Genomic DNA, 25,324 nt, shown 5'->3' with positions numbered 1-25,324 from the left:
GACGAGCAGGAGAGCGCCTGTGCGCTAGCACTGCACGTGTAAGGGAAGAATCCCTTTGCCCCGAAGGACCGTTGCCCGTCGGGTGACGAGGTCCCCAGAAGGTGAAGTTCTAGCAGGAGTAGGAGACCGATCCCCAGAGAGGTCTAAAGAAGCTGGAGCTGTAGGCTGAATACGACGAGGAGAGTCCCCTTCGGAAGAAGATCCAAAAAGGCGCCTCTTAACACCCTTATAAGGGGATGGGAGGCCCTTGCGACGCAGTGGACGGTGAGCCTTACGGCGAAGTCGGCCACGAGGAAGATCATCAGGACCATCAGTCCTCCGAAGGGGAGTCTCAGTCAAGGCACTCCCCTTAGAGGGAAGCTGGACAGCAGACGAGCTCGTAGGACTCCCTTCCCCCTTCGAAGGATGTACGGAAGGGGGAGGAGAGCCGTCAGCACCAACATCCCCAACTGCACCTGCAGAGGATTGCCCCGCCCCATCGGAGGCCTCTGCCACCAAGACGTCGACGATAGACAGAGGGTCTACCTCTGCTATCACCGGCGACTGCTTAACGGTGGCCCCCAACTGGACAAGGTCAATCAGGGCAACCCTGGAGGGCAAGCCCTTAAGCCCCAGGGAAGCCCAAATCTGTAAAAGATCATCATTAGACAGTGATTCATCAATAACCTCCCCCGGAGGGGGAGGGGGAACCGCCCCGCTAAGGGAGGTGACGCCCTCTCCCCCCACCCAAGGTCGGGAAACAGAACTAGAGCCTGCGCTACCACTCGGCCGACTCTCCTTAGGAGCCGAACGAGGGGGAGCTTCGGAGGAGGTTTGTGCGGCGAAAGAAGAGTCCCGAGAACCTTCCTCCTTCAAGGCAACTCCAGAAGGAGAACGGTCTCTCTTGGACTTCTTCTTACGCCGGCGGCCAAACCTCTCCCACTGGGAGGCAGACCACTCCCTGCACTCACTACACATATTTTCCTGATCACACCGTCGGCCTCGACACTGCGGGCAAAAGGTGTAAGGATCTGTATCCGTGGCCGACATAAAGGTACCATAAGGGCGGCCGGCAATTCCAGGGCACGTACGCATAGCAATAATAAAGGTGGTCAACTTCTAACACACACACACGCTGTAGAGAAAAAGCAGAAAAAAGATTAAAGGCTGTCAACGAGGACGATGGACAGACACGTCTGTTCATCGCCGGAGCCATAAGTGAAGTGAAGCAAATCACCGGTGTGTGGGGGGGGGGGAGGGGTAGCAAGCTACCCTTCCCCTACCCCCCCGCTAACTGGCGCGGGGGTAATTAACCCTCGTTAAAAATATTGGCTCGTCATTTCAGCTACGCTAAAAGGTAAACTCAATGTAAATAGCGTGGTTTGTATTTCGGTTACGGAACAAACACAAATCAAACTGAAATCTTAAATCTTAGATATTGTATTAAAAATTCATGATGAAATACTGTATAAATCAATATTATACAATTTAATGCAGTAAGCAAGAAGACATTTGCAATATGAAACTGGATTATTTATCGACATTTGTAGCTGAAAATCATAAGCATGTGGGTTAGGTGAAGCCTACTCTAGGCCTGAATTTAACAAAATTTGACTTACAAAACAGCTTCTTGGAACCTATTAGGTTTGTAAGTTGAAGACTTTTTGTAAGTTGCAAAATATAACTCGTGTTATGTACAAGAAAAAAGAAACTAAGGCTAAACATCAGCCCAAATAATTTCTGCCACTTACTGGTAACACATGATTGTAGCGTTTAACACTTGCTTCACCAGCATCCCAAATCTCCAACCGAAAGAGAATAAGCCTGTTACCTATTTTCATCGGCCAGAACACATGACTGCACTGTATTCCAACTGTTTCAATATGATGTAAAGGAACCTATAAAAAATCAGTTACCTTGTAATAATAAAATAAAGATGTGAAATTTAGAAGACATTTGTATTTTTCCTAACTAATACAAACCTGTAGCTTTTCATAGGGATTATCCTTCATTGAAAGGATAATCCCTATAAATAGCGTAAGGTCTGTTAGAGCAGGAACAATGATCGATTCATAAAACTATAATAAAAGAGGCAAGATTTCTTAACTATTCACAGTCATATTAATATTTCCACAAGGGGGATACTATTTACAATGTAGACGAGTAAATACTGAAAACAAATTAAATACACTCAAGAAGAGTCAACATTCCAAAGCACTACTACAGTACTGTAAAGTATTTGGAGGAAAACATCACAAATTGTTAAAGTTATTTGTAATTTTCCTTATTACACAAGTGTGTGTCCTTTAATAGGAGTATGACTTCAGTGAAACTGGAACAACTGTTAAGAATTTAACAAATTTATAACTACCAACAGGTAGCAAAAAAGCACTGCTCACCTGTCAGCTAGACATTCACTTTTGACAGTAGACATGTCTAAAGTAGAATGACAGAAGAATGTCAATCTATATGACAGTAGACCTGTCATGCCACCTGGCTGAGGAAGAAAAGTGTAATTTAAAAAGTCCAACCCATTCACTGGTTAAGGTATTGGGTCAACTAGTGGTCTCACGAAGCTAGAAAGAGAACACTGTTCTTGGATATCTTTCTCTTTATCCTGCCAGTGATATGAAAAGACTTTAGAGCTCAAGCTTGAGGCACCAAGTCCTGGAGCTCAAGCCTAAAGCACCAAGTCCTCTTAAGATAGCACAATTGAGACCTCGCAGAACAAAAAAGCATGTTATTCTGATACACTGTACACCTCTCGACAAGATTGTTAGACTCGAATTTGGTATTGTGGGCTGCTGGGTCTTGGCTACGAACTCAGGAACAAGATAAGGACACCTCCTTCCATCCTTCGAAATGATTAGTAACATACAAAATGTCAAAAAATCACCAGTGAGCTTCACCAAAGCTAAGATAGACGAATGACCATCTGAGATTTGGATCATTGTCTAACCGCCATCTCAAAGGCTCAATTGGGGCATGCATTAGGGAGATTTGAGAATACAGGTCACATCCAACTGCGGGGCCTGATGACCCAGGGTGGCCATGACTGCTTGAAGCTCCTTAGGGGCAGAGACTACTCACACAAGGAGTATAGGTTCAGCTCCTCAGTCGGAAGAATTTGCTCCAAGCTGTGCATTAGCATTTCCCACTGCTAATGAAAGGGGCTTCTCTAGGCAAAGACAGGGATGAGGAAGTTCACAATATACAATAAAGCAGAATAGTAAATGTACCACCAAAAAAGTAACCAATAACTAAAAAATATAGGCAATCAATGAGGCCAAAAGGAAAAGGTGCTAGGAAAAACAGCAATGATGTATGGTGAACCAAACTGACAAGGAAAACATGCATGAACAGCACTACTGGCTGAACCGTTGAACTGTCAAATAAGGTAAACAACTACTCGATAAAGTAATGTTGGTGCCATAATGAATGAATTATGTAAAAAATACAGAAGGTCCACAACTTACAAACATTCAACTTATAAACATTTGGAAATACAAAGACAAATCAAATTGAAAATAACAAATTTGTAAGTAATTTGTATTTATCCTAATATACAAACCTGGAGCTATTTATACGGTATACTTTCGGCGCAGCTGAAAGACGAGCCATGATAATTTTAGTGAGGGATAACTACCCCATCTGCTAGTTAGCCGGTGGGGGGTGGGGCAGACTGGCTACACGGCTCACTCACACCTCTCGGCTGAGTAACCACTTTGATTTATGGCAGGACTTCTCGGGGCACAGGGTGGCGGGCCAATTTGTATAAATAGCTCCAGGTTTGGATACTAGGAAAAAAACAAATTACTTACAAATTTGTTATTTGTTTCGACGTAGATAAAAACTCTCCGCTATTTATAGGGTGACTTACTCTTAGGAGGGAGGAAGTCCTCACCAACTGGCCTTGTTCATGACCCGGGGTCCTCTCTATTTTGATGTGTGATCGATAGTAGAAGGGACCCTACCCTCGCTAAAATCAAGTGCCGATATGAGGCAATGCACTGATAGCGACCTGCAGAAGCTTGTGTGTGAGTGGAACTAACAGTATGGCTTGTCTTTAACATAGGAACTCGAGTACAAAACCTATTGTTCTTAAAGACTTACCGAATACCCTCCCTCTAAAAGGTATTGGGGACATAACAAAGTATTCTTCTATACTTAGGAGGCACAAGGGAAATGGGTCTTACCTGCAGCGAGGTGAGGTCAGCTATGCTGAGGCTTGCGGAGCTGTTTTCCCCAGAGGGGAGTGAAAGGAAGAAAGGAGCCAGGCATTCTTACTCATTCACCCCAGACTAATGCGGGTAGCCTCAGCCCTCAACCCTCTGCTACTTGTCCATCAAGGAGCCTGAGGTGTTTAGACCATTTGTTGTGCGACCACCACAGGAACAATGGAAAAGGTCTCCATGTTCTTGTGGATTACGTCTTTGCAGGTAGTGGGCCGTGAAGGTCGATTGACGCTTCCACATGCCCACTTAAAGTATCTGCACCAAAGAGTAGTTTCTTGAACGCCAGGGACGTAGCAGCGGCACTGACATTACGAGCTCTGGGTCTTAGGATGGAGGAGTCTAGATTGAGAGTAACCTCAATTGCCTTCCGATCCCAGAGGGGAAGGAAATCTTTGAGGTCCTCCTCTTGACCTTCCCCGTGCTGGTCAACAGTGCCGACACGCGGGGGAGAGCTGGTATCGTTCTTTTAAGGTAACCCCACAGACTCCTCACTGGGTAAAACCCCAATTGATGGGTTTTCGGTTACCAAACGAAGACTCTTTATTTGAAATGGGCTGCACCTAGGGTACAGCACACTCGGATTTGTGTCTTGGCAATCCACTCAGGGACACCGCTGAGGATTACTTCTCCCCATCTCCTAGGGTAGGAGACATCAGAAGATGGATCATACAACATACTAACCCTCTTGGTCAAAAGCCCAAGTGAGTAGAAAGGCCGTCTTCCGTGTAAGGAAGCAATCTGCTGCTGGGCATAAGGTTCGTAGAGAGGGGCCTTCAGAGACTGAAGGACCCGAACCGCATTCCCAGAAGGAGGTTGAGATCTGACGGGGGACAAGTTATCTCACACTTGTATAAGTAAAGGCATTGATGGGAGAGAATCCCCTTCTACGACATCAGTCACCAAGGACCGAACACTTCGCCTGGAAGACCAACGCTGAAAAGTGTCTGAGGTGTCTAGACATCTTTTCCGCAACTTGTTGCGAAAGGCCTCTCTGAGAGGGGTGGTGTAGGATCGTCACAGGCGAGAAGTCAAAGCAAAGCTATGGCTTAGGAAAGTGTTAGCAAGTAGCTGCTTGGAAGATCGTGCCGTGGAGGAAGATCCCTCAGAACTCCGTCAGGAGCTGTAGAAGGTCCGGGAACCATTCTGCGGGTTGCCATAGCAAAGCTACTGGAGTTCCGTCAGGGGCTGCAGAAGGTCTAGAAACCATTCTGCGGGATGCCATAACGAAGCTATTGGAGTCATTGACAAGATCTTGCTTATCCTGACTTGGCTGAGGACTTTTCCACTAAACCGAATGGGGAAAAAAAAAAAAAACAAGGCACACCTCTAGGCCGCCCCACCGATCTTGGAATACATCTTGTTTGAGGGCCTGGTGTTCCGCGACTGGGGAACGGTCGAGTGGGAGCCTGAAGATCAGGGCCTCTGCGAGCATAACCACAGTCGGGGACCTCACAAAGTTAAGACTTTGTTGGATACAAGATGATTCCAAGACACTAGGAGCCCACTATCTGGGTGGTTTTGCAAGCACATTCCTGTACCAGGAATGACGCGAGCAGATGGGGGCAACTAGTTGTCCTCTGTCCATCTGAGGTTTCTACTGCTAGATGGTTCTCTAAGATAGATGAATGCTGGTACCTTTCTGAATCGGGCCAACAGACGAGGCTGGAATGCTGCGGCATATGCAACCCCCCCCCTCTCTTTTGATGCATTAAAGAGAGCATCAGATCCAGAGGGAAGACGAGACGACAGGCCTCTTTGCAGAGGCTCTCGTCTGCCACCAATCCTCCGCGGATTGTCCAGCGGTGAGGGGGGTTGCATAGCAATAAACACATCTCAAGATGATATCGAGACATGTAACTAATTGCACGTTCTGGCAACGAAAGGGAACAGCCTGTTCTCCCTCCAACTGCCACTAAACCAGTGTGGTTGGCCGAATAAGACCGATACCAACTGGAAAACCAGTTAATCAGTACAGCTTATGTTATACTGTAATAGCGAATCTCCATAGAGATCGCTTTCCGGACAAGAGACTGTACGGTAATCACCGAACGCATCCAAACAAACCCAAGAGGGGATCGAGACGTATCTTCAATCTATTGTTGGGTGGGTAAAGAGCATAAGTCTACTACGGAGTAGTAACACCGAACTGTGGGCATGACAAGCATACATGCGTAGTTCGACATAAAAGTCATGTCAAGAACTCGGTTGGAGAATGTTGAAAACGTTCGTAATGGAGGTTTCTCCTTCTTAGGACAAAAAACCTTCGTACTTCTCCGTCTCCGATCGGTAACCTAGCATTTATAATAAATGTTCCCTACTTGGGAACAGATATGCTAATGAGAAGTTTCCAGCCAAAGCCTTTGTAGAAGACTAAGACTTCCGATCCGGGGAAAGGAAAAAATGCCTATAAGGAGGCAGAACGTAAATGCCGTATGTCTGGTTACAGGAAAGTAGCCAAGTAATGTACTGAATAACCTAGTTTCAGTAAGGGATATAAATATACAACTTAATAGAATGGAGTTCTAATTGCAAGATGTATATAGCCCTTATTGGCAGAAAGATCGCTTGCACGCATATATGTACTTGTCCATTTGCGCTAGCGCATGCGTATTCTCTGCCTCCAGGAAACGTTTGCAACGAATCCGGTTGCGGGAATAATGTATGTGCTACGAATTGCAACATTATTGCCAAAAGAATTTTGATCGTTGACTAACTGTAATATATTCTTGAATGAGAGCAAACATGTTCTCAAACAAGAATATACAGTTATAGAGGCGATCATTTCCCCTTTGGTTTACCCCTCCTCTTTATCTGAGGGGCTAGCCAGTGTTCATTACACAGAAACGGATGTCTGGTTACCTGTGGGCGGTGTTTGAGACGTTCGTAAATGTAATGAAAAGTTTCTCACGCTGTTGCTATCGTTCTTTTAACATCAGCTAACAACGTTCCTTCGGGACTAATGGTTCAAAACAATAACTCTGTAAGGATAGAATAAAAAGTCTCGGAAGATGACGGGGGAGGCTGCCTCCATCAAACGGTAGAACCAAGTTTAAGACAATAACCTCGCGGTTTTGTCTTGGCTAGAGCGCATGCTCCGGGACGGCCTACGGCCTTCATGAAGTTTTAACAACACCCGTTGAAGTTCTGTAAAAATTTCTCAGGAACGAGTCTCCCGAAAAGGGTGAAGTTTCGTATATGGGAGTTTGCTTCAAGAATGTCAGACAGAATTGCCATCGACTGCTTACCCAAAAGGGTTGCCATCGAACGCTTTCTCGCTAGTGAGAAAACTACCATCTAAATCAGGCAGGGCCTGCCAGGGGAAATGAACTGGAATGTAATGAATTTTTCATTCCTCGCTCATTTCCGTCTGCTAACCAAACCACTCGAAGTGGGAAGGTGGAGGAAAGATGACGATGGTTCGTTCGAAAACGAAAGGATCGGTGCTGGCGAAACCAGACTAGCTGATATAGTAATCAGCTTGGAGTGTAGAGCGACGTATCAAGTCACACCTTTGGAAGACCCATCCCGCAGGGGTGGGGGAGGTCGACAATAGAGTTTTCAGAAAAACTCTGGATCGCGGAAACCGAGAGATTCGGATGAGAACCTAGGGGTTCAGAATCTCTTTGTGAATTCCTTTCTCACGACCTTAAGGGACGTTGTGCCAAGAACCCGCAGGAACTCTGCCGCTGATTCCTGATGGAATTTTCAGGAATTGTGTTACGTGAACAGGACCCAAAGGAACTGTCTCATAGTTACCTGTAGAGATTCGTAAACCCTTAGGCAGCATGCATCCCTCTGTCATCAGAGTAAAACTCTTGATGACGATGGGCGCGCGCGAACAATTCACGGGACGAGAGTTTGAAAACTCAGTCATGAGAGTAAAAACTCTTGTGCACTCGTGAACACTTCACGCAACGAGAGTTCGAAAAACTCTGTCATAAGAGTTGTTCACGCACTTCAACTGATTGTGTGCGCCCAGGTGCTCGCGCGCGTTAATATGGTCCCGCACGCGCACCAACATGGTCGTGCGCACGTGCCACAATCGGCTGTGCGCGCCAATTCGCTCGCGCGTGCGCACCACCATCGGCTGTGAGGGCCAATCCGATCGCGCGCGCCAACTTGGTCACGCGCGCCAATTTGGTTGTGCACGCCAATTTGGTTGTGCGCGCCCCATAGGTCGTGAGCGCCAATTTGGTCGTGGACGGTAATCCGGTTGTGCGCCCCAAATTGGTAGTGCGCGCCAAATTGGTAGTGTGTGCCAAATTGGTAGTGCGCGCCACATCGGTTGCGCGCGCCAATTTGGTCATGCATGCCAAACCAGTCGTGCGCGCAAATTTGCGCGCGAGAGCTCTCAGTGTGGCGAGAGTACTCACTACTACGTTCACCCGAAGGTTCACGATAGCCTGTGTTGTGTGAGCACGAACGGTCAACACAACGAGAGTCCCCAAACTCTGTCATATAAGTATGGCTATGATCACGAGAACCCAAAGGTTCGGAGTGAACTGCGTTGTGAGACACCGAAGGGTCAGCGCAAAAGAGAAACGGAATTTCTCTGTCACGAGACCCCGAAGGATCAGCGTGATTAAGGGCACGAGAGACCATAGGCCTAACGTAGCCTGTGTTGCGACACCCTGAAGGGTCAGCGCCACAAGAAACCGAAGTTTCCCTGTCACTAAACACTGAAGTGTCGGAGTGACTAAAGTTACGAGAGCCCAAGGGTTCTGCATAACAAATGTTACGAGACCCCGAAGGATCAGCGTAACGAAAAACCGAAGTTTCCCTGTTACAATACACCAAAGTGTTATAGTGACTAAAGTTATGAGAGCCCAAGGGTTCAGTGTAACTAATGTTACGAGACCCTGAATGGTCAGCGCAACGAGAAACCGAAGTTTCCCTGTCACAAAACACCGAAGTGTTGGAGTGACTAAAGTTACGAGAGCCCAAGGATTCAGCATAACTAATGTTACGAGACCCCGAAGGGTCAGTGCAACGAGAAACCGAAGTTTCCCTGTCACAAAACACTGAAGTGTCAGAGTGACTAAAGTTACGAGAGCCCAAGGGTTCTGCATAACTAATTTTACGAGACCCCGAAGGATCAGCATAACGAGGAACCGAGGTTCCTCGGTCATAAGACCCCGAAAGGTCAGCGTGATTGATGGCACAAGTTCCCAAAGGCTCAATGTTACCATTGTTACAAGAGCCCGAATGTTCAGCGTAACTGAAACCCGAAGGTTTTGAGCGGAGTCCTACTGTCATGAGAACCCGCAGGATCAACATGACGAGAGCCCGAAGGCTCAACGATCAGGCCAGCCCAAAAGGGTGATCGTAATGCGACCCCGAAGGATCAAGGAAAACCAGCAGGTTCAAGATAACACCTCCGCATAAGAGGTTTGTTCTCCCGAAGGTGAATGTCGCTTAAGATAAGGCTCTTGCTTCGCCCCTGAAGGAGAACCATAAGCGTAACGGGGGACCGCCGATGCCCAGAGGCTGTCTTCTCTCGAGGACGAGAGACTCGTTCCCCCAAAGGGATAACCTGCTTCGGAGAAAGCTCTGCCACCGCCCCTGGTGGATCAGCAAGCACCTACAAGTTATTTCTCGCGAACGAGAGGGAAGTCCTCCCGAAGGAGGACATCGCCAAAGACAAGCTTTCTCCCAGCTCTATGGGAAAAAAGCGTAGGCTTAATAATATCTCTCTCATGAACGAGAGTGAAGTCCTCCCGAAGAAGGACATCACCTTAAACAAGCTTTCTCCCAGCTCTATGGGAAAAATGCGTAGGCGTAAGAAACTCTCTCTCGCGAACGAGAGAGAAGTCCTCCCGAAGGAGGACATCACCTAAGGCAAGCTTTCTCCCAGCTCTATGGGAAAAAAGTGTAGGCGTAAAAATCTCTCTCGCGAACAAGAGAAAAGTCCTCCCACAAGAGGACATAGCCTAAGTAAAGCTTTCTCCCAGCTCTATGGGAAAAAAGCATAGGCGTAATAAAAATAAAAAGACACTCTCTCTCTCTCGCGAGAGAGAGAGAAGTTCCCCTCGAAGGAGGAACATCAAGTTGAAGGTTGACAGCGAATGCTACCTCATAACGAGGGCAGCTCACGAGCTACCACATGGAGCGCAGGATAACGAACAGGGCAGCCGTAGCACTCGGCCTTATGTTCTACGTCGCTGCTACCTGTGAAAAAAGGAAGTTGTGATCAATTACAATTCATGTTCCGATGCACACAATACACTATTCGGGAAATAATTCACCTTCCCTGTAAGATAATTCCTCGTAAGGGAGCTGAACTGTTATGCACTTTAATTCAGTAATGAAACAAACACACGGCAGTGTTAAGAACCTGGCGACCAACAGTCGCAGGGCGGGCAGCAATGACAACTCCCTTACGGCGGAGGCAGACGGATACGTTGTCAACAGCAAAGTTACAAGTATCTATTATAAAAAAAAAAAAAACAATCAAGGCAAGTCTTTGCACAGGAGAAGGGCAGCATGTCCATTCTCTACCGAGCCATAAAGTAAAGTGGTTACTCAGCCGAGAGGTGTGAGTGAGCGGGGTAGCCAGTCTACCCCCCCTAACTAGCGGATGGGGTAGTTATCTCTCACTAAAATTATCATGGCTTGTCTTTCAGCTGCGCCAAAAGTATACCCTATAAATAGCGGAGGGTTTGTATCTACGTCGGAACAAATAATAAATATAAAATAAAGAATTATTGTGATAAAAAAATATATTTAATACAGTAAGTAAAATGTTATTCGTAATAACCTGATATCTATTTCATATGAAACCCAACTATTTGTTGACTTTTGTAGCTGGAAATCATAAGCATGGGATTCAGGTATGCTCTACCCTAGGCCAAAGTTTTACAAAATTCAACTGCACTCTACTTATGAATTTAATATCTTGAAAGTCCGAAATCAAGAAATTACATGAAACTTGTGGGCTGCTACTGTTTTATGCACAGCCATTGATTTACCAATGATGTCTATTACTGGAGATGGATTTATTTCTTCAAAGGGTACATTCACCAGAAGGTGCTACGACTTTCATCTCATCCGCAGTTGAAGCAAGAGACGAGAAAATGTCATAGGGGCGCCTCATATGTCCTGGTGGTGGCATAAACTTTTCTCCAGCCAATGAAGGACCAGAGATATCACAAAAAGATCAAATTCTTTAGGTTCAAGTTGTCATGAGGATGACTTAGAAGTCATGCCCCATTGCAAAAGGCACAATAATGATCAGAAGCATGGTAGGTTTGCACAAAATCTTACCCCATATTCGGGGCTTTATTCGGAAAAAAAAAACTTCATATCTAAAGGTTGCTCATGAATGGCAGAGGCAAGGGACAGTGACAATGCCTCAGCTAGCAGGAAGATCCCCTAAAGACTGACCATATATACATTATGATCAGCACCCAAGCTCCCTCTCCATCCAAACTAGGACCAGTGAGGGGAAGGCAATGGCTGCTGATGACTCAGTAGGTAGACCTATAGGCTTCCCCACAACTGCCCATCCTTAGCTCACAAGGATGGTAATGTTGCAGATACTACAAGAAACTATAGCGCTTGAGTGGGACTCAAACGCCTGTCTAGCAGATAACCATACAAGGACGTTTCCAATAGGCCACCAAAACCCGTTGTACTTTTCATTTAATTCATGTAGATTGACCCAGAAACACCTGCATACCTTCACATTTATCAAGTTATTCTAGGAAGAGAAAGCAAAATAGCCAAATTTTGAGGGGCAGCACAAGCATGTGTGCACTGCTTGCCACCAAAGTCAAAAGGGAGTGTCAAACCGAACTGACTCGGACAGGACTTCCCCGCTATCTGCCGGTATTTATAACTATCTCGAGAAATTCTAACGACCGTTCAATCTTTGCTGGTCACTAAAAGATAATGTACTGTATATAGTAGCAAAGTAACTTACTTCTTGACCTGAGAGTCGATTCATTGTCCAAGTTTTTCCTGATGACACTTTTCCATACATAAAAAGTTTATATGTGACATTTGCAGCTGACGGCGGTAAATTTGGTTTTTCAAGTAGGCCTACAGACAACAGAAGAAAATAAAATGATTAAGTTACATCATACAGTGAAGTAAAATATAAAATCAACTATAAAACAAAAAGTGAAATTTTCTAATCAAATTTATCATTTCATTACTGTACTTACCCAATACAGTATTCTAATACTTTTATACTTCAAGCACATTTGGTGACAAAATTATTATTTAAAGGGAGGAGGTTAACCAGACCAGTAACTCAAACTCAACACTTAAAAAGCTGACTTGAGGGTTATATAATATACATAAATGTAAAAGAAAATATAAATTAGAGATAAGAAATCTATAATAATTGTATTTAAATTTTATCTATTAAACCTAGGCTTCTTAAAAATGTTAAAATCTTAGAATCCAATAAAATGCCAGATACAGTTTCCAACCAAAACAAAATGCTTTGTCTTCTGAAGACTGCATTCAGAAAAAAATACGCCTATACTTAAAATCGTGTCACACTCACTACACTTGGGAGTTATCTCAGGTTGTATACATTAAAAAACATGGGTCAATATTTTATGACCAATACACAACTTGCTAGAATGACTTCAGTTGTTTTGTCTTTCTGGTTTCACGATTGTCATTCAAAAACTATGAGTTTTGTTTTAATTTATTACTTTTAGATTCCTTATTCCTCATAGTAAACCAGTTTGTAACAACAAAATGATTTATGATGGTTAAATCATTCTTAACTGGAGTTTAATGCCAAGCCGAGTTAAGTTTATCAATAATTTAGCAGCTGCATCTACTTTTTTATTATCAACGACTCCAACACTTGCCAGAATCCAACACATTTCATTATTCATCCTATGACAACAGAAAAAAATAAAATGATTAACAGGTACACCATACAATGCCGTAAAACATGGAATTAACTATAAATAAAAAGTAAACTTTTTTAATCAAATATGACAAATTCGGAGATAATTTGTATTTTTCCTAACCATACAAACCTTAGCTATTTACATAGGGTTTACTTTCGGCGTAGCTGAAATGACAAGCCATTAGAATTTTAACGAGGGTGTATTACCCCCGCGCTAGTTAGCAAGGGGGTAGGGGAGTGGTAGCTAGCTAACCCTCCCCCCCTCACACACCGGTGAATTGCTTCACTTCACTTAGAGGTAGGACTTGCCTTGGGGGACAGGGCTGGCGGGCAAATATGTGTAAATAGCTAAGGTTTGTACGGTTAGAAAAAATACAAATTATCTCTGAATTTGTCATTTGTTCCGTAACCGAAATACAAACCACCCTATTTACATAGGGTGACTTACCCTTAGGAAGGGTGGAAAGTCCCCAGCCTTACTGGCTTTGGCTTACCCGGGGACTCAGAATCCGAGTGAGCAGCGCTCGAGAAAGAGAGTCCCTGCACCTCGCAAGTTTCTTGCTACGCAAGAAACGTGCGGCCTACATAAGGTTGTGTGTGGAGGGAAGAAGTGTGACTTGTCCTAGGAAGTCGACCTGAAGTCCTTTAGCTGGAATTCTAGGCTAGCACGTTCCCAATACCACCTCGTCAGGGTATGGGGGACGCGACAGTATTATCTTAATACTAGGAACACAAGGAAGCATGGTTTACCTGCAGAGGTTTGAGGTCAGCTATGCAGAGATCCCAGGATGCTGCTTTCCACAAGAGAGGGGAGGATGAAGAAAGAAGTAAGGGCCAGACATACTTCTTTCATTCATGCAGACTAAAACCGGATAACAATGCCCTCAACCTTCTGCTACCTGTCCATTAAGGAGCCTGAGGTTAGACCAGCTGTTGTGTAGCCACCACAGGGCCGATAGAAAACGTATCGAGGCTCCTGTGGGTCACGTCCTGCAGGTAGTGGGCTGTGAAGGTCGTTAGACGCTTCCAGACTCCAGCTTGTAGCACCTGCGTCACAGAGTAGTTCCTCTTGAAGGCCAGGGACGTTGCGATGCCTCTGACATCGTGTGCTCTAAGGCGACATGACGGAGGAGGATCTGGATTCAGGGCGTAATGGATGACCCTTTGAGTCCAGGCTGAAAAAGCATTCTTGATGACCCTCCTCTCCGTCCTCCCTGTGCTCCCAAACAGGGTTTGCACATGAGGATGCAGCTGTTCTTTAAGATAACCCCTCCGACTCCTTACTGGGCATAGTAGGAGAAGGTCTGGGTCATCTGTTACAGATCGGAGACTTGAAATCCTGAAGGAGTCGACCGAAGGTCTGGGACTCTAAGATTTTGAGTCTTAGCAACAAACTCAGGGACGAACCTGAACGTTACCTCCGCCTATCCTCTTGAATGGGCGACGTCGTACGAGAGACCATGAAGTTCGCTGACACGCTTGGCCGAGGCCAGAGCGAGCAGGAGCACCGTCTTCCAAGACCGATGACGATCAGAAGCCTGGCGTAATGGTTCGCAAGGAGATCTCTTAAGAGCCCTAAGAGCCCGAACCATGTTCCATGGAGGAGGTCTCACTTCCGACTGGGGGCAGGTAAGTTCGTAGTTTCATATGAGCGAAGAAAGATCCAGCGAGGAGGAAATGTCTATTCCTTTCAGCCTGAAGGCCAGGCTTAAGGCTGAGCGATAGGCTTCCACCGCTGAGAGCGAAAGGTGCATTTCCTCCCGCCGATATACAATAACTCCGCTATGCTGGAATAGTGGCATCAAGGAGAGAGGTACCTCTCCCACGACACCAACCACAGAAGACTCTTCACTTCGCCTGGTAGACCCCTGCGGATGACTTTCGCAGGTGTCAAGACATCCTCTCCGCAACTTTTTGCGGAACGCCTCTCTCTGTGAGGAGATGCTGGATGGTCTCCAGGCGTGAAGCCGAAGCGATGCTACGGCTTGTGGTAGATGTTGCAGTGTGGTTGTTTGAGTAGCTCGTGTCGTGGGGGAAGCTCTCTCAGGAGTTCCGTCAGGAGATGCAGAAGATCCGGGAACCCCTCTGCATGACGCCGCAGCGGAGCTATCAGTCATCGACAGGTTGACCGATAGTCTGGTCTTGTTGAGCCCCCTTCTCAACAGACAGAACGGTGGGAAGATGTAGACGTCAATGTTGTCCCACCGTGTAGGAAGGCATCTTGCCAGAGTGCCTTGGGGTCTGGGACTGGGAGTAGTACAGCAGCAGCTTGAAAATTCAAGGCTGTCGCAAACAGATCCACAAGGTCAGGACTTGTTGGCTACCAGGAGGGGGGCCGAAGACCACTCGGTACTCTCTATCTCTGAGGCCCTGCTCAGACTGTCGGAGAGCACATTCCTTTGTCCGGAATGAAGCGAGCCAATAGGGTATTGAGTGGACTTCGGTTCATCTCAGTATCACTACTGCAAGATGAGAAAGTTGTCGCTCACGGAGTGACTCGCCAGGGTCTGTTGAGAGTGTTGAAGGGCCAGAATACGGCCTTAATTCCTAGCAGATTGATGTGGAGGAACCCTTCTGGTTCTGACCATAGGCCTGATTCAGAACGTGCCCCCCCCCCCCACCTTGTTTTGACGAGTCCGAGAACAGCATCAAATGCGGGGGAAGGACGAGAACATCCATTCCCTTGCAAAGGTTCCCGTAGTTCAACTACCACTGCAGGTCCATTCGTTCCGCAGGTCCCAAAAGGGACCAGAATGTTCGGGGAATCGTTCTCTTGATTCCACCGGGACTCAGGCCGCCGAAGCAGGGATCTCATCCTGAGGCGGTCGTTGGAACTAGCCTGGCCAAGGAGGAAAGGAGACCTAGGAGGCGTAACCAAGGTTGGGCTGGAAGCTCTCCTCGTCTGAGGAAAGGTTTTGCGACTCTCCTCAGCCTTGCTATCCTGTTATCTGATGGGAAGGCTTGGAGATTGGAGTCTAATATCATGCCTAGATATACCAGTTGTTGAGATGGAAGCAGAGAAGGCTTCTCAAGAATTACCATGATCCCTAGATCTTGGCAAAGTCCCAGAAGCTCGTCTCGGTGTCGAAGAAGGGTCGATTCTGAGACTGCCTGGGTTAGCCAGTCTTCCAGAAAGCGAAGGAGACGGATGCCGCTCCTGTGTGGCCATGAAGATAACAGGGTGAACATTCTGGTGGACACCTGCGGTGCTGTGGAGAGATCGAAACACAGCACCTTGAACTGGTATAACTTGTTGTCTAGGCTGAATTTCAAGTACTTCCTGGAAGACGGATGGATTTTGGGATCTGGAAGTACTCGTCCTTCAGATCCAGTGTGCACATGAAGTCTTGTGGTCTAACTACAAGCCTGATTGACTCTGCTGTTCCACGCTGAACGAAGTTTGTTCGACAAACTTGTTCGGAGCTGAGAGGTCGAGACAGGTTTCCAGCCTTCCGACGCTTTCTTACAAGAAAGAGTCGATTGAAGAAGCCGAGGGGGAGCCGTCGATGACCTTTTGGAGAGCCTACTTCTAGAGCATGGTCTCGATTCCTGCCCGAAGGGCTAGCCCCTTTGCCGAACCCATGGCACAGGAGCTCAGCGACGCTGGATTCGCTGTCAGTGGAGGTAGAGATGTAAAGAACGGGACGCGATATATTTGACTGATCACAGAGATCGTGCAGGAATCGGCCCCGAGTTGTTGCCACCTGAGCGCGCAACCTTAGGCATCCCCCTACTGGGGACCAAGCAGGGGGTTGCTAATCCTAACGTTTGCGGCCTCGGCCGCTCCCACAGGATTATTGCCTCCCCAGGAGGACTTCCCGCCCTTCTTGTCTCTGACAGGAGGGGGCTGCTGTTTAGACACCTTGTCTTAACTGCCAGGGCCGGTTCCGATGTCCTAGGCTGACGAGGCTGTTGTTGTTGAGGCGCTGGAGGCTTGTAGGGTCTGGATGTAAGCGCCTTTGGAGGAGCGAATCGTGATTCGACTTTCTCCACCTCTCAGCTGTCCGTTCCACATCCTTGAGCTCAAAACAAGGTCTTCCAAGGGTGGAAGAGTGTCTGAGCTTGCCGACATCCATGGTTGGGACTTCCGAGAGGAACCTCTCGGTCACTGCATCTCAATGCTTCAACATCGAGTTTGCCCACAAGTTCGAAACTTGGTGAGCCGGGAAACGATGGTGCTCGTGCCCGAGAGGAGGAAAGTTTCCATGGCCTTCCTGGAGCTCTCCTTGGACAAATTCTCGGATCGCAACAGGATGCCCAGAGATCCAAGCCAGACGACCAACCACGAAGTGGCCCGCAAGGCACACTTTGCGGCTTTCTCCTGGCTTAAGATCTTCGAAGACGAGAAAGTCACCTGCCGAGCGGAGAATTTCTCGAGAGAAAAACTCCCTGGTAAGTCCCTTCCACAGAATGGTGGAGAGGAAGGGCTAAACCAGGTTCCCCCATGATCTCGAAGTACCTCCTCTGCTGACGGCTGACAGACGCAGTGTCAGCAACTCCCGCTGGGGGAAAGGGAATCGAACGATCATGAGGAGTAGAGATGATGGTGCCTGTCTGAAAAGAAGAAGAATGTTGCCCAGACCTCTTTGAAGATTCTTCCTGCTCTTGCACGTGCCATGCTCTGCATTTACGGGGTGAAGATCGTGATCTGGAAGTACACGCTCCAGAAGACTCGCCAGGTTGCCCGTGTTGCGAAAAACCAACGGGAATTGCGGTCAAAATCGCCCTGGCGCTCGCGCGATGGTAAATCGTTCGTTCGCGTGCGGCCGAACGTGGGTGCACCTGCGCGCGCAGGCGCGTGGGCGCAAGAGCTCGCAAGCGAAAGTGCGCGCAGGCGAAAGTGCGCGCAGGCGAAAGTGCACGCAGGCGAAAGTGCACGTGGGCGCGCAGGTGAGGGCGAGCGCTGGCAGTCGGGAGACCGATGGTGCGTAGGCGAGCGATGGTGCGTTGGCGAGCGATGGTGCGTTGGCGAGCGATGGCTCACTGGCGGGAATCGCACTGGCGCTCGCGCGATGGAAAACCGTTGGTTCGTGCGCAGGCGAACATGGGAGCGCATGGGCGTGGGCGCGTGGGCTCGTGGGTGTGCGGTCGTAAGGGCGAGCGCAGGCGACCGGGAGACCGATGTCGCGTAAGCGAGCGATGGCACGCTGACGAGCGATGCCGCGTCTTAGCGAGCGATGGCGCGTCTTGGCGAGCGATGGATCGTAGGCGGGCGAAGGCGCGTTGGCGCGTAGCAACCGATCGCCAACAGGAGAGTTAACGCGTGGGCACGTAGGAAACCTACGACGATTGAAGCGTTGGCGCGTTGAAAACGCTTGCGCACAGGCGAAGAATCGCGCGGGCGCGGAAGAGATCGCTGGCGCGTAAGGAGAGCCCAGGGGTGCCTGTGAGCGCCCGTGCACTAGCTTAGGTGTCTCCTGGGCAGCGCGGTGTGAAGTGGAAGCGTGCTGGCGCGTTGGCGCGCTGGAACTAGAACCGCGCTTGGCGCGAAACTTCAGAAGGGCGCTGCGATTCCAGAAGAACCTGTGAGCGCCTGTGCGCTAGCGAAGGAACTTCTTGAACTGCGCGTGACGAGGCAGGAACCAGGAGATCGTAGGAGCGTAGTTGCGTGGCCAGAAGATATGCGCGTCAGACGACATCGGCGAGGGTGCAGAACCAGAGAGATCGTCGGCCAGGAGGCGAAGGAATAAACTCCTTGCCTGCGCCCAGATCCGAAGATCGTGGGCGCGTGGGCGAACGTTGGCGCGTATTGCGCACATCAGGAAAGGGGGGCGCAGATGCGCGCTGGCGAGCAGGTGAACGTGGGCGTTCAGGAGACCGTAGGCGCACCTGGCGCGTAGCCGCACAGGAGGTCTCAGAAGAGTTGGCGATCAGGAGATCTACGGCAGGTGTCGGAGATCGCGAACGAACTGCCGACAGGAGTAGCGAAGCAGCTGCAACGGTCTGTTCTCGTCGAGGAGGATCATCTGCGGCTGAAGATTAAAACGACCACGGACAGGAGCACCATCAACAGTCCTCCGAAGAGAAGTCTCTGTTAGTGAACTCCCCCGAGGGGGAGAGACACTCGCAGGAGAGACCGTTGGACTCAGCTGCTCCCTCGAAGGATGTTCGGAGGGGGAACTGAGCCTTCAGCAACAACAGCAGGGGAGTCCTCCGAAGAGGAGTCTCTATGAGTGTCCTCTCTCGCGAACGAGAGAGGTGAACACTTCGTAGAAGAGACAGGAAGAACTGATGAAGGCGCCCCAAGGCCAGTTGGATCAGCAAGCTGACCATAAAGAGCAACCCTCCGAAGAGGAGCTCCTGCAGCTGCCCAGCCCCTTGAGCGTAGCTGCAAGTGCGACCGCTCAGCACCAAGAGCAAAATCGCACGAACTCCATGGTCCGGCCTTGCAACCGCTCAGCCCCTTGAGCATGGTTACAAAAGCGGTCGCTCAGCACCGAGAGCATAACCGCCCGAGGACCAGAAAATATAAAGGTAAGAGAAGTTGCCCCCCCTGAAGGGGAAAAATCTCATATCTGGGAAGGGAACCTCCCTCGGAAGGGAAGTTGCCCACCCATGGAGGCGAACCTCCATAGCGTTCTAAATGAACTAAGGAGCTGACAGTTGTCACGGGAGAACTTCTAGGAGAAGGGAACACGCCCATGATGAAGTTGTAGAGGAGGTGGCAACAGCAGACTCCCCAGGCCCCAACAGGACAGCTCTGCTTCATTGGTACAATAGGCAAACGAAAAACTAGATAGTTAACTGTGAAAAATGTTATTTTTATAATAAAATAAATTTTTGAATATACTTACCCGGTGATTATAATAGCTGCAACTCTGTTGCTCGACAGAAAACTCTAAGGTAAAATTCGCCAGCGATCGCTACACAGGTTGCGGGTGTGCCCAACAGCGCCATCTGTCGTCCAGATACCCAGTACTCAATGTAAACAAAGAACTCAATTTTCTCCTCGTCCCACTGCGTCTCTATTGGGGAGGAAGGGAGGGTCCTTTAATTTATAATCACCGGGTAAGTATATTCAAAAATTTATTTTATTATCAAAATAACATTTTTCAATATTTAACTTAGCCGGTGATTATAATAGCTGATTCACACCCAGGGGGGTGGGTAGAGACCAGCAAAATATGTTTACATTATTATGAGCTAAGAATTTTTATTTCATTTTAGAAGTTATCAAAATAACAAAAACAAAATAAATAGGTACCTGGTAAGGAAGTCGACTTGAACAATTACTCTGCCTTTTTAAGTACGTCTTCCTTACGGAGCCTCGCGATCCTCTTAGGATACTGATCGACCCCTAGGATCTGAAGTATCAAGGGTTGCAACCCATACAACAGGACCTCATCAAAACCCCTAATCTAGGCGCTTCTCAAGAAATGACTTTGACCACCCGCCAAATCAACCAGGATGCGAAAGTCTTCTTAGCCTTCCGGACAACCCAAAAACAATAATAAAAACATTTCAAGAGAAAGATTAAAAAGGTTATGGAATTAGGGAATTGTAGTGGTTGAGCCCTCACCCACTACTGCACTCGCTGCTACGAATGGTCCCAGTGTGTAGCAGTTCTTGTAAAGAGACTGGACATCTTTCAAGTAAAATGACGCGAACACTGACTTGCTTCTCCAATAGGTTGCGTCCATTATACTTTGCAGAGATATATTTTGCTTAAAGGCCACGGAAGTTGTTACAGCTCTAACTTCGTGCGTCTTCACCTTAAGCAAAGTTCGGTCTTCCTCACTCAGATGTGAATGAGCTTCTCGTATTAACAATCTGATAAAGTCTGACCAAGCATTCTTTGACAAAGGCAAGGATGGTTTCTTAACTGAACACCATAAAGCTTCAGATTGGCCTTGTAAAGGTTTAGTACGCTTTAAATAGAACTTAAGAGCTCTAACAGGGCATAAGACTCTTTCTAGTTCATTGCCTACGATCTCCGATAAGCTGGGGATATCGAAAGATTTAGGCCAAGGCCGAGAAGGCAGCTCATTTTTGGCTAGAAAACCAAGTTGTAGCGAACAAGTGGCTTTTTCTGACGAAAATCCTATGTTCTTGCTGAAGGCATGAATCTCACTGACTCTTTTAGCCGAGGCTAAACATACCAGGAAAAGAGTCTTAAGAGTGAGATCTTTCAGGGAGGCTGATTGTAACGGCTCCAACCTGTCTGATATGAAGAATCTTAGTACCATGTCTAAATTCCATCCAGGGGTAGCCAAACGACGCTCCTTGGTGGTCTCAAAAGACTTAAGGAGGTCTTGCAGATCTTTACGTTTGGAAAGATCTAAGCCTCTATGCCGGAAGACCGATGCCAACATGCTTCTGTAGCCCTTGATAGTGGGAGCTGAAAGGGATCGTCCTTTTCTCAGGTATAAGAGAAAAACAGCTATTTGAGCTACAGAGGTACTGGTCGAGGAAACAGAAACTGACTTGCACCAGTCTCGGAAGACTTCCCACTTCGATTGGTAGACTCTAATGGAAGAAGCTCTCCTTGCTCTAGCAATCGTACTGGCTGCTTCCTTCGAAAAGCCTCTAGCTCTCGAGAGTCTTTCGATAGTCTGAAGGAAGTCAGACGAAGAGCGTGGAGGCTTTGGCGTACCTTCTTTACGTGTGGCTGACGTAGAAGGTCTACCCTTAGAGGAAGACTACTGGGAACGTCTTCTAACCATCGAAATATCTCGGTGAACCATTCTCTCGCGGGCCAGAGGGAAGCAACTAACGTCAACCTTGTCCCTTCGTGAGAGGCGAACTTCTGCAGTACCTTGTTGACAATCTTGAACGGTGGGAATGCGTAGAGATCCAGATGTGACCAAGCTAGGAGGAAAGCATCTATATGTATTGCTGCTGGATCCGGGACTGGAGAGCAATAGATTGGAAGCCTCTTGGTCAGCGAGGTTGCAAAGAGATCTATGGATGGTTTTACCCCAAGTGGCCAAAAGTCTCTTGCACACATCCTTGTGGAGGGTCCATTCGGTTGGAATTACTTGCCCTTTCCGACTGAGACAATCTGCTATGACGTTCAAGTCGCCTTGGATGAACCTCGTTACTAGGGAGATGTCTTGACCTTTTGACCAGATGAGCAGGTCCCTTGTGATCTCGTACAACGTCAGTGAGTGGGTACCTCCTTGTTTGGAGATGTACGCCAAGGCCGTGGTGATGTCCGAGTTAACTTCCACCACTTTGCCTCGAAGGAGAGACTTGAAGCTTTTCAAGGCCAGATGTACTGCCAACAGCTCCTTGCAGTTGATATGCATGCTCCTCTGACTCGAGTTCCACAGTCCTGAGCATTCCCGACCGTCTAGTGTCGCGCCCCAGCCCACGTCCGATGCGTCCGAGAAGAGAACGTGGTTGGGAGTCTGAACAGCCAGGGGAAGACCCTCTCTTAGGTTGATATTGTCCTTCCACCAAGTCAGACAAGACTTTATCTTTTCGGAAACCGGGATCGAGACCGCTTCTAGCGTCTTGTCCTTTTTCCAGTGAAAAGCTAGATGGTATTGAAGAGGACGGAGGTGTAGTCTTCCTAGTGACACAAATTGTTCCACGGATGACAGCGTCCCTACCAGACTCATCCACAGCCTGACTGAGCAGCGTTCCTTCTTCAGCATCTTCTGGATGGATAGCAGGGCTTGATCTATTCTGGGGGCTGATCGTCTTGTTGTTCAGCAACGTCCTCATCAGAGGGTTCCTCATCCGAAAACTGATGAGGAAACGGCAACGGAGTGGGCAACGTCTGGCTCGCTGAGTCCGGTCGCACTGGTGGATGCGTGACGGAGCCGGACGCAATATCATGGAACTGCTGCACAGTCTGTGAACTGTCAACAACCATGGGTGCGAGAGGAAGTACAGCGTCAACCCGAGACTGTCTAGACCGTCTGGGTTGTGCAGTCAACACCCTACCGGGTTGCTGAGGTTGACGCACTGCGTCAAAACAAGTCACCTCTGCTGGTCGTTGAACGTCCTGAACGTCAACAACCACCTCCGAGCGTCGCTTAACGTCAACGTGCGGCTGGCAACCCACACTGGGTTGCATCGGTGGAGGAACCACCTCAACTGGCAGACGCGAGTAGGTTACCTCAGCGTCAACAGGGCGCACAACCGACCGGTTGGAAGGTTGTTGGCCAGAAGGTTCGGTAGCAACCTTCTCCGCATTAAAGTCCTCTATCAAGGACGCAAGCTTGGACTGCATGTCTTGCAGCAAAGCCCATTTAGGGTCTACGGGAGCAGGTGTGGCAACAGACGGGGTTAGCGACTGAGGCGGTACCGTTTACCATCCCTGAAAGCCTTGTTATGCGTGACATAATTGTACAGCAAAACTTCAAAGGCTCGAAAACAGCTGTGAAGTTGACCTGTAAACAACTTGGAGCGTCTCCTGGCCAGGCGCCAGGGAGAGTCTACGAGAATTGAGAAGTCTATCTGGGCAGAGGCATGAACTCCCAAGCCGAGAACTTCTCTCGTGTCATATCAGACTCTCGCTCTATAAACCAGTTTAAAAGAAGGGAAAGCAAAGGCTGTATCCCCCAAACTCCTCCTGGTGAAAAACCAGTCGTCTAGCCAACGTAAAGCTCTCTAGGAGAGCGAGAGAGCACTAGCTTAAAAACAACGGCTTCGAAGTAGCTAGGCCTAGTGTAAGCTCTGACGTTTAGGCGAACGAGGAGCAGCAGTTACAAAAAGATCCGGACAAAGATCCTTAAAAAAATCATCATGATTTAATTAAAGTCCATAGGAGGCTAAGCAGCTTTAGGCTCCTCTCCATCTGACAGAGTCCTCAAGGGAATATTAGTAGGAGGGGGAACAGCAACTTCCTCATCTACAGGAACCTTGTCCGATAAAAGCTGAGTCTCAAGCAAGGGAGAGACCTACCGTGGTGGCAATGCTTTACAAGCAGAGTCCACACTCACTGGTGCATTAGTAGCGGACCAGAACGCAACGTCATGTAACTGCTTGACAGTCTGTGAACTGTCAACAACTGAACTGTCAACCACAACAGGTGCGTGAGGACGCACAGCGTCCACTCGAGACTGCTTTGACTGCCTAGACTGAGCAGTCAAAACAACTCTAGAATGCGGAGGTTGACGCACAGCGTCAAAACAAGTCAACTCCGATTGTTAGTGAACGTCTTGAACGTCAACAGGAGCATCAGCAAGTGGCCTAACGTCCAAATGCGGCTGAAAAACCACACGAGACCGCATCGAGTGTGGTTCTAAACAACCTGACTGACGTGACTAAGCTACGCCAACGTCAACAGTAAGCACAAAGGAACGTTAGGTTGGCTGAAAGCCAGGATATCGATGAGATAAACGGCTAGACGCAACGGACTAATTGGCAGAATAGTCTTCCATAAGGGAGGCAAGCATATACTGCATGTCTTGCCATACAACCCATTAAGGATCAACGGAAATGGTTGTGGTAAGAGACGAGAGTAACGTCTGTGACCGCAACACTTTGCCTACAAAAAAAGACTCTCGGAGTCTGTGTTACGCTTTTGTTAGGCGGCAAGCAGTTATCCGATGACTGCATAGGGTCAGAGCTGTCCTAATGGTTGTAACCAGGACGCTGGACCTGTCCTGAAAGGACTGACTTTCGCTTAAGGGCTTCGAAACCTTGTGACAGGTTTCTTATGCGAAAAGCCTTCGGATGACGAGGAGAAACAACGTCTCTCTCGTCTTATGGTAGGGGAGATCTTGGTAAGATACACCCGATACCATAGAGGGAAAACGTCTGTTCGTTGGTCAAGGCCTCTCGAACCTTTAAGTCGTTTGACATTACTTCTCCCCTGGGCTTGGGAGCATGTAAGAGGTCCCGGACTAGGTGAACGACAGGCACGAACAGACGAACCCTCGAACGCAACACTGTAACACTTTGCGCATATCACTTTATCACTTCGATTTTCTGTTTTGCACTTATTTCACTGAAATTTTTACTGATTTCTACCTGAAACACGCAATTCTACCCTTCATTAAAAGGTAGTAATTGCGAAATCAGTCGTATAATGCAAGCTCATTAATACCAGCAAAAAACAGAAAACATAATTAAAGATAAAAAAAAATCAGTGGCTGGGAAAGAGACTAAACACTAGTTCATATAACTACGTTTTCAATCTCTCACTGCACATAGCCTGGGGACGAGAATAAAAAACTAAAACGTTTTATCCTTCCTCCCCGTACAGCGACTAGGGACGAGAGTAACTCGAAAACAACGTTACCCGCTTGAACGGAACGTTTTCTCTCCTCTCTCTCCCTCCGTC

General features: G+C 47.9%; 1 protein-coding gene across 1 annotated transcript in view; it reads right to left on the bottom strand.

The window, feature by feature from the left end:
- The window catches only part of LOC137651024 (ciliogenesis and planar polarity effector 2-like), a 96,876-nt gene that overhangs the window by 50,266 nt on the left and 21,286 nt on the right, over positions 1-25,324 (bottom strand). Inside the window, exons 3-4 of the mRNA XM_068384166.1 lie at positions 12,136-12,254; positions 1,731-1,877 (exon numbers count right to left, since the gene is read on the bottom strand). Coding sequence (XP_068240267.1) covers positions 1,731-1,877; positions 12,136-12,254 — 266 coding nt within the window. The remainder of the gene's footprint in view (positions 1-1,730; positions 1,878-12,135; positions 12,255-25,324) is intronic.

Source organism: Palaemon carinicauda, chromosome 1, assembly GCF_036898095.1.
Source record: "Palaemon carinicauda isolate YSFRI2023 chromosome 1, ASM3689809v2, whole genome shotgun sequence".
Lineage (NCBI taxonomy): Eukaryota > Metazoa > Arthropoda > Malacostraca > Decapoda > Palaemonidae > Palaemon > Palaemon carinicauda.
Note: the sequence above shows the minus strand (reverse complement) of the source record. Positions and strands in the feature narration are given on the sequence as shown.